This window comes from Sinocyclocheilus grahami, unplaced genomic scaffold, assembly GCF_001515645.1.
Source record: "Sinocyclocheilus grahami isolate Dianchi unplaced genomic scaffold, SAMN03320097.WGS_v1.1 scaffold1200.1, whole genome shotgun sequence".
Lineage (NCBI taxonomy): Eukaryota > Metazoa > Chordata > Actinopteri > Cypriniformes > Cyprinidae > Sinocyclocheilus > Sinocyclocheilus grahami.
In genome coordinates, this window is record NW_015506379.1 from 191,533 (window position 1) to 201,088 (window position 9,556).

The following is a 9,556-nucleotide window of genomic DNA, read 5'->3' on the forward strand; positions in this document are numbered from 1 at the left end:
GTGTGTGTGTGTCTGTGTGTTGTTAGTGTGTGAGTGTGTGTGTGTCGGTGTATGAGTGTGTGTTGATGTGAGTGTGTGTCTGTATGAGTGTGTGTTGATGTGAGTGTGTGTCTGTATGAGTGTGTGTTGATGTGAGTGTGTGTCTGTATGAGTGTGTGTTGATGTGAGTGTGTGTCTGTATGAGTGTGTGTTGATGTGAGTGTGTGTCTGTATGAGTGTGTGTTGATGTGAGTGTGTGTCTGTATGAGTGTGTGTTGATGTGAGTGTGTGTCTGTATGAGTGTGTGTTGATGTGAGTGTGTGTCTGTATGAGTGTGTGTTGATGTGAGTGTGTGTCTGTATGAGTGTGTGTTGATGTGAGTGTGTGTCTGTATGAGTGTGTGTTGATGTGAGTGTGTGTGTCTGTGTATGTGTATGAGTGTGTGTTGATGTCTGTGTTTTGATAGTGTGTGTGTGTGTGTGTGTGTGTGTGTGTCTGTGTATGAGTGTGTGTGTGTCTGTGTATGAGTGTGTGTGCGTGAGTGTGTGTGTCTGTGTATGAGTGTGTGTTGATGTGAGAGTGTGTGTGGGTGTCAATCATCCTCAATGATGCTCGCTGTGCTCTTCATGCTGTGAAATCTCTCTCCGGTCAAGTAGTTTCATTTTGAGAGGACACTTCTTCATGAATAAATGTTTTTATAAAATATGATGATAAGCTCATCTATTAAAACTACACACTCAAGCACCATGTTTTACAGAAAATTTGCATTTGCTATTCAAAGTTTCCACATATTTATAGAAAACCCCTTTTAAAAATGTACTTGATGTTATTATGAGAGCTGTACATACAGGATAGATCACAAATAATAGAATTGTTACCAAATAACTTTTTTATTCGATATTCTACTCTCATTCAGTGCGAAACATCTCAGATGTGATGTGCTGATGAAACACTGACTTTCATTTTAATCATTAAGATGGACCATTGTTTTTTAGGCAACCTTTTTTAGGAGTCCTGTTTGCAGTGGAACCAGAGTTGTTGTTTTAAAAAATGTAGCTAAAATTAAAACCATACATATTATTACTTTATTTTAGCTAAGGTAACATTTCTTATTTTATCTTGATTATCTTGAAGTAACAAAAACAAAAATTGAAATTGATAAAATATATAGACATATCTATATTAAAAACACACACACACACACAACAAAATTATTTGCTAAAATAAAAATGGAAAATATAAACATAAAAACTGATTCAAAATATGAATTAAAAACTATAATAGTATTTCAATGATACTGACTGGAATGCATAAGCTCTGATATTGTTTTGAATGTTATTTTATTTTTCCATATCAGCCTGGTCTGACTGATGCAGTTCATAAATAAAAACATAACTGTTGGTCAATACCGATATAGTCAGTGATAAATCGTGCATCACTAGTTTTAGACAAACTACAGCGTGATCATCTCTGCACTTTCCTCGCCGTCCAGGTGCTAAACGTCTCTTTGAAACATTGCCTTGTCATTGACATTTTAATTTCCACTAATTACACACTCGTCTGCTGTGTGAAATAAGAGTGACTTTACAAGCTTCTGTGTTCCAGACGAACGCTGAGCAGCAGCTGAAGATCCAGGAGCTGCAGGATAAACTCTCAAAGGTGCTGGTAATATGAAGTTGACAGGGTTCTTGACAGGAATGGGCCTGTAATCATTGTTAAATCACTGCTCTCTTATGTTCAGGAGGGCAGAAAGACTTTGGAAAACCAAGTGAAGCGTCTGGAGATGGTGGAGCGTCGAGAGAATAAACTGAAGGACGACATCCAGACCAAGTCCCAACAGATCCAACAGATGGCTGAGAAGATACTGGTGAGAGAGACGGATCAGACTAGCAAAGATTAAACCACCAAAACGCCTCTTTAAGCAGTTGAGCTGTAACCCACACATAGACACGGACACACACAGACGCGCACACACACATACATATACACACACACACACACACACACAGACACAGAGGTCTCTGTTCACGTCTGTCTTTGCACCGTCATCCTTGTGCGTCTGTCTTCTCAGATTCCTACAGATTAGCATATGACAGAACAAACACACACACACCTCTGCACCTCTCAGTGAGGAACACACACAGACACACACACACCTCTGCACCTCTCAGTGAGGAACACACACACCTTCATGCCGTCCCGTCGAGCAGCTCTCAGCTTCTCAAAGCAAGTTCACTTCTTCGTTTCACCTGGTGATGGGATTTTACTGCTGGCAACTGTTTGGATCTACCTGTTACCTGACAGTGGACTGTGTGTGCGTGTGTGTGCGTGTGCGTGCGTGCGTGTGCGTGCGTGTGCGTGCGTGTGTGTGCGTGCGTCTGCGTGCGTGTGTGTGTGTGTGTGTGTGAGTTTAGGAGCTTGAGGAAAACCTGCGGGAGACTCAGACTACAGCGCAGAGGATGGAAGCCCACCTGGTCCAGAAGGAGCGACTCTATGAGGACAAAATCAAGGTAGAGTTGAACACAGACCTCAGACGCTCATAATAATGTGTGGAAATCACTCGTTTATGAAAGACAAACAACTGATGCATCGCTACATTTGTTCTGTTGTTTGAAGTTTTTGGGTCAGTGACTATTGATTGCGCCATTTTGGGTGGAATGAGTCACACTTTTTACTAGAAAATAGAATTTTCGATGCATGTGTGTGACAAATATTTAACAACAAAGAATCGGTGTCCTAATACTGATGTCATTATCATGTCAAACATAAAAAATTCTGTTTTCTGAACACGCGAATGAGACGTGACAGGAACTGTTTGGACATCAGAAACATCCTTTAATTTTCACTTTAGGTGTCAGTACCACCCTATAAAAATAAAAAAACCTATGCCATAATATATTTAAAATACATTTATTTCATACTAAGTATACTTTCGAACATATTTATTGACATATCATTTAGGATTTACTGATATAAAATTATATATAAAAAAACTTTCTTTGGAATATTTCTTTATTTCACAATGCACATTTCTTAATATTATGCATAAAATGTGTTCGATTATCACTAATAATAAAGATTTCAGTCAGATCTCATGATCAATCTTTAAATGCAAGATATTTAAAGTGTACCTGAAGTATACTTGTAATAGTTCAATTTCAGCTGAATCAAATATACTTCAGTATACGTTTAGTTGGACTTCAGCACTACTTCCGCACAGTAAAGTACATTAAGTACAAAATTAGTTGTTCCAGTTTAGCAGATTTTAAATATGCCAGTTTAGTATACCAAAAGTACAATTGCAGGATATTTTTATTAAGTACATAAATATGTAAAAGTATTTGTAGTATGTAAGTATTTTAAATATTAGTATATTTTTTCACTAGCTCTATTCAAAAACAATCCATTTCTTCTCATTTTAATCAATAAAAAAATTAATGGACTGCTAGTTAGATTGTTGTGTTAGCAACTTTTCCAAAAACTAACCAATGTAATTTCCATCACACACAATATCAAAACTCCACAGCAGCACCTCATATTCATATCTGAAAACCTGCTGATATGTTACATGATGATTATCGTCTGTAGATGCATGTAAGACGCCTGACGTCTCTGTGTCTGTCTGTCTGTGTCTTGTCTGTCTGTGTGTGTCTGTGTATGTATGTATGTGTGTGTCTGTCTGTTTGTGTGTATGTGTGTGTCTGTCTGTTTGTGTGCGTGTGTGTGCATGTGTGTGTGTGTCTGTCTGTCTGTCTGTGTGTGTGTGTGTCTGTCTGTGTGTGCGTGCGCGTGTGTCTGTCTGTGTGTGTGTGTGTGTGTGTGTGTCTGTCTGTGTGTGTGTGTGTGTGTGTGTGTGTGTGTGTGTGTGTGTGTGTGTGTGCGTGTGCGTGCGTGCGTGCTCGCGCGCGTGCTGCAGGTTCTGGAGACTCAGATGAAGGCAGATCTGGCAGATAAAGACTGTCTGGAGCAGAAACGAGCTCAGCACGAGGAAGAGGCGCGTGAGAAATGTAAACTCATCAGTGAGCAGAAGGCTGTGAGTTTCTCGTCTTCATCTCACATCAACCTCTGACTCCTAACAGACTGTTTGCACAGAAGTGTGTGTGTGTGTGTGAGGATCTCGGTGTTTAGTTGTGTTTGCTGGAGACACACTGACTAGTTCATCCAGCAGAATTTCTGAGCTACTAAAATCCAATCCAAGACCAAAACTTTATGGGTGTTAAATGGGTATTTGTTTGGGATTATATTTTTATGAATATAAAATGTAACCTTTCAGGAATATGTCCATATCATATTTCACCTCGAAAGCAAAAGAGAAAAAAATAAGGAATTATAGTTTGCATAAAACATGAAAATAAAGCTATTATATGACCATATTTTTTACATTTAACAAGTCTCTCTCACTCACCTTTTTTCCAATTATGAAAGCTTATTTTATTAAAAAATATTTATTATTAATTTCAAGTGATGTTTGATATGCTGATCAATCTCTCTTTAAATATTTTTTATTAACTTTAACACATTACAGCACCACAACAATCAAACATTACCAGACACATAGTAAAGGAAAAAAATAACAGCAAGTATGACAAAACAAATCTCATTCTTAATATGAAAAATCAGTTTAGGTATTTGTACATCATGTAGAATCTTAAACATGCAGATCTAAAAAGAAAAAAGTATATTAAATGAATAATGCATTCAAGTTGATTTAACCTGATTTTATCATTATGATGATAAAATATAATTCATAATTTTTCATTATTTGATTTTGTGGTGACATTAGACCTGAGAAAGTTTTGCGAGATTCACTCTTATCATTTTCTAGCCTTTTAGCCCTTGATCCAGTTAACCAGTTAGACTTTAGCTAACTAGATTACCGCCCTGATCGCAGACTCACATGCTCAGTGTATGAAACCGCAGGGTTGTTTAATAATGATGCATTTCCAATATTTACATGCTTAAGTAAACACTGGTGTAGCTCAGGCTAGCAAATTAAAAAGTTTGCGTTATGACAAGTTTATCACTGGCATCCATAAAGTTATTCTGATTTAATTTGGGTTTTTATTAAAACTCAGCTCCTGGCTCTTATGAAGTCCTGTTATTAAAAGTCAAGTTTGTAATTTGCAACACTAGCAGCAACAAATCGTGTGTTTCTCAAACTCTCCTGACATTTACTGTATGTGTAAATTTGATCTTGATGTAGATTTGATGTGTTTTTCTCTACAGACCGTCAAAGCCATGAACAACAAGATGAAGAGTCTGGAGCAGCGGATCGCTGAACTCTCCGAGGCCAATAAACTGGCAGCCAACAGCAGCATTTACACACAGAAAAACATGTAAGAGTCTAAAACATGATGGCAGAAACTGGTCCAGTTCAGAGCATCTTGAGTTTCCAGGCCTGCATTTCCTGAAGAATTATTCACACCACCAGCAAAATGGTTTTTGAGAAGTCTCTCTGGTGAAGCTAGTTAAAAAGCCTGGTGGGCAATTAGTAGAAAAGCATATGCATGAGTTGAGATTAATTTAGGCCTGGTTTCACTAAGCCAGGATCAAGCCATAGTTCAGTTAGGACATTTAAGTACATTTTTATTATGAAAAAAAAAACATTACTGGTTTCCATCTTGAGACAAAACAAATGCATGGATATATTTTAAGATCGATCAGTGCAAGTTTCTTTCATTTGAAACAGCTCAGAATTACATTTAAGTCTGAGCCTTGTCTGTGAAACCGGAGGTTAATGAATTGAATTAGGGGTGTGAGACTAGTCTCTATATGGAGGCAAAAATGCCTCTGTGTGAGTTTGTCTCATTTATTATATATAATATAGTTAAACATCAGATGAGCAAGAGTGGTGTTTTTCCCAAATATCAGCACGATTGCAATGCAATCAATGTAATATTGATTTTCTAATATCGAGAGTTGTTTTTGCTCCCTTTCACCAACGAAAATAGTTCTAAAAGCTTCAATATGGAATGAATCAGAATTTTTGAACGAATCAATGATTCAGTGATCTGTTCATAACAACAGTCAGTTTACTCCAGAATGAATCAGCCGTTTGAACAAATTGAATTTGTTTGGAACTTGTTGTGATATTGTCTCAGTGGCGACAGGTTCCCCAGTAATCAGATTAATGGTTCATCAACAGGTTTTGATTAGTTTGCGCCGATGTTATCTTTGGCCCTTCTCAGTTTGGTATCTTTGGTTTTTAGCACTGTTTAATACATGGTTCCGGAAGCTTTTTCCTCATTCAGATTTTTTATGTATAATTAGGGCTGTAAATCTTTGGGTAAACAGCGAATCGATTTAATTCACCATTCATAGGGTTTCGATTTGATTCAAGAACGATTTCTGCAAATTCGAGGCGATTCACAGTTAAATTCGATGCAATTCAATTAACGATTTGATTCTGCATTCTTTAAGTGTGACAAAATTAGACTAAATGCACATAAAACTGCTGATTTAAATGTTAAATAAAAATTGTGCATTTAGAAACATTGTTTATTACATAACCATTTCGTGTAGTTCTTCATGGGAGTGGGCAGAGCTGAAGAGTTTAATCAAAACCAAACAGAATCATAGGTAATGCCATTTTTTCACATGGAATTTCGCTCATTTAAAAAGTGGAATTGAAATAGAAGTTGATTATTTTAAAAATAAGTGGAAAACAACTTCAACAAAAGCATATACCGTCGATTAACAACCTCATAGCTTATAGTAGGCCTGTCTTTTAAATGTTTATAAGTTATCATTAGAAATTAGCTCCTCTATGGAGCAAATGAATGTTTTTAGGTCATATTAGAATAAATACGTTTTTTTCTGAAGATATTTAAATACTTGTTATTGTAGAGCTGCAAACGACAATCTGGGGAAGCATTTCGCTTGTAATAAATGCTCAATCTGAGCATCTCTGCCGCATCGTTCAACTTCTAAATCAAGTGTTTTAGATTTAATAGCGGACTGAGGAATAGGAATGATTGCAGTTTAGCCAAACAAAATTCTCAGGATGCTTCTGAAACGAGTTTATTGAAGGAGAAATCTAATTAACTCCATTAACAAGGCATCAGACACTGGAAAATCTGAGATAAAACTGAGAAATAATGAATCGCGTCTGTGCGCAGAGATTCAGACCTGTGTTTTTCTCAGGAAAGCTCAGGAGGAGATGATCTCGGAGCTGCGGCAGCAGAAGTTTTACCTGGAGTCGCAGGCCGGAAAACTAGAAGCTCAGAATGCCAAGCTGGAGGAACATCTGGAGAAGATGAGCCAGCAGGAGCAGAGCAGGAAGAGCCGCGTTCTGGAGCTAGAGACCAGACTCAGAGAGGTGAGAGCAGATCCGCTCGCTGCCAGTAGGGTTGGGTACCGAAACACGATACCAATTTGGCACCGGTACCCATGTAACCAAGTATGTACTAGAACCGAATCAGAATGCAGATTCCAGTGCCTCATTTCGGTGCCATGCCTGAACGATCGATTGAAATATTTGTCCTCCGGTTCTCCGAAACGGACGTAAGAAGCATCATCACCGGCACCGCATGTGAAAAATAATTTCCCGACTGTGAAAATGCACGTGAACTCAAGTCGGAAAGCTCTAATAATACAAATCCAACACATCTTTGTAGTAATGCGAGTGTCCATGTTGTTTTCACATTCCGACTTAAAAGCACAACTCGGGGAAATGAGAGCATCCGAGGAGCGTGTGAATGCAGTAATTACACTTGCTCTGATGGCTTCCGTTAACTAAGCTAAACATGCTTAAATTAAAATGCCTAAAGCTAAACCTCCCTTGTATTCACATTTCTAAACCTGTTGTCCAACAAAAGGGAACATTATAACCTTTTTACTCCACAACACCAGTCACATGCTTCCTTTTGTGATCTGATGTAGATTCTTGTCACAGAATGAGGCAGAAAATATGTTCCATAGGCTACTTCAAAAAAATATACATCGATTAGCAATGGATTTATAAATATACTTAATTATTATGAAAATACCAGAGATGGCTTGAATAACACAGATAAACTATATTGTCGCAGTCAAGTGTTTATTGTCTTTGTTTTATCATTCAAAACGTTTATATGTTCTGTTCACTCAATTACAGCTATAATAGCTATGCCTTTGTCCATATAAGGGATTTCCTGGAGGGTCATGAGTTCCGCTACTTCTGTGACTGGATATGTGGATTTTCTGTGCGAGTGTGCCCTCTGGCGTCCAGTATGAATGAAACAGACATCATGTGTTTATAGTGCTAATGGCAAATCCATCATTTTTGGGGGAATTTATATATATTATTTATATATATATATATATATATTATTATTTTTATTTTTTTAAGTATCGGTTTAGGCACCGGAACCGTTTTAAAAGTATCGATTTGGCACCGGTAACGAAAAAAACCCAAACGATATCCAACCCTAGCTGCCAAGGAGCATAGGACAGAATATACGACTACACGATATAGTGATGTTTTTACATGCACTTTTTAGTTATAGAATTGTTTACTCTAATTCATTGTTAAAATGTAAACATTTAAATGGTGGTGGTACTAAACAGATTTTTTCATGCATACATGAATGGCTCCAGTGATCAGTCATGCCACATTTAAAAAAGCGTCTAAACAACACACTCAAAACACATATTTTTTAATATTTAGATTTATGTGTTTGAATTGCATATAAAATTTCCATCCATTTGAATAACACATTTTTAACAAACTAATAAACTTTGTGATGTCCATTTGTCAGTCAAATATAAATGAAGCAGGTCCAATTTCTGCGCTCAAAAAAACTCACAACATGCTTTATTATTAACTAACTGCATCTGTTGCATTTCATTTAAATAATCATATTTTCAAAATGCGTTTATTCAGATTGCTTGGTTTAAAATTATGAACGGGGTTAAAATATGGCTGACAATATTAAATTAAAATGTATGAGACATTTATAATAAATTATAATATAAAATAATTATTGAAACTAATTGGATTTGTTATTGATAAATATATAAAGCAAGTTATTACAGAAATCTGACCGGTTTCATTTATGTACAGTATGACTGACAAATATGCGTTGCATTAAGTTTAGTTGGTTAATCCAAATGCATAGAAATTTTAAATGTAATTCAAATACATAAATGTCAAATTTAGGCATAAATATATTTTTTTGTGCTGAGACTTTGGTTCATATCTACCATATAAGCGATTATTGCATGGCAGGCACTCTACAAATAATGTTTAGTGAAGTTTTGTTTGTGCATCAACAGAAAACAGCACAGACTAAAAAAAAAATGTGTTCGTCGGAATTAATTAAAAAAGCATAAAATATTTTTGTTTGGTGAAACTTAGGTACATCACTAGTGTTGAATGTGAGAATTACTGGTTCAATGTGAATGTTAGAAGATATCCTAGAAGACTTCCAAACCTGTTGGTGGTTACCAGACTAGTTTGCATTGGTCAGGGCTGGTTTGAAAGTCTTAGAGGAGACTGACTGTGAGGAATAAGTTGTGAACGAATGCTCATTGTGATATGAGAGACATGACCGTGTCACAGTAGTAGTGCCGTTATTACACATGATGCTTGACAGTC

General features: G+C 36.7%; 1 protein-coding gene across 1 annotated transcript in view; it reads left to right on the forward strand.

The window, feature by feature from the left end:
* LOC107567946 (citron Rho-interacting kinase-like) overlaps nucleotides 1–9,556 on the forward strand; it is an 86,440-nt gene that overhangs the window by 43,239 nt on the left and 33,645 nt on the right. The window contains exons 15-20 of the mRNA XM_016253755.1: nucleotides 1,585–1,644; nucleotides 1,721–1,846; nucleotides 2,394–2,489; nucleotides 3,896–4,012; nucleotides 5,206–5,315; nucleotides 7,123–7,297. Of these exons, the coding sequence (XP_016109241.1) occupies nucleotides 1,585–1,644; nucleotides 1,721–1,846; nucleotides 2,394–2,489; nucleotides 3,896–4,012; nucleotides 5,206–5,315; nucleotides 7,123–7,297 (684 nt within the window). The remainder of the gene's footprint in view (nucleotides 1–1,584; nucleotides 1,645–1,720; nucleotides 1,847–2,393; nucleotides 2,490–3,895; nucleotides 4,013–5,205; nucleotides 5,316–7,122; nucleotides 7,298–9,556) is intronic.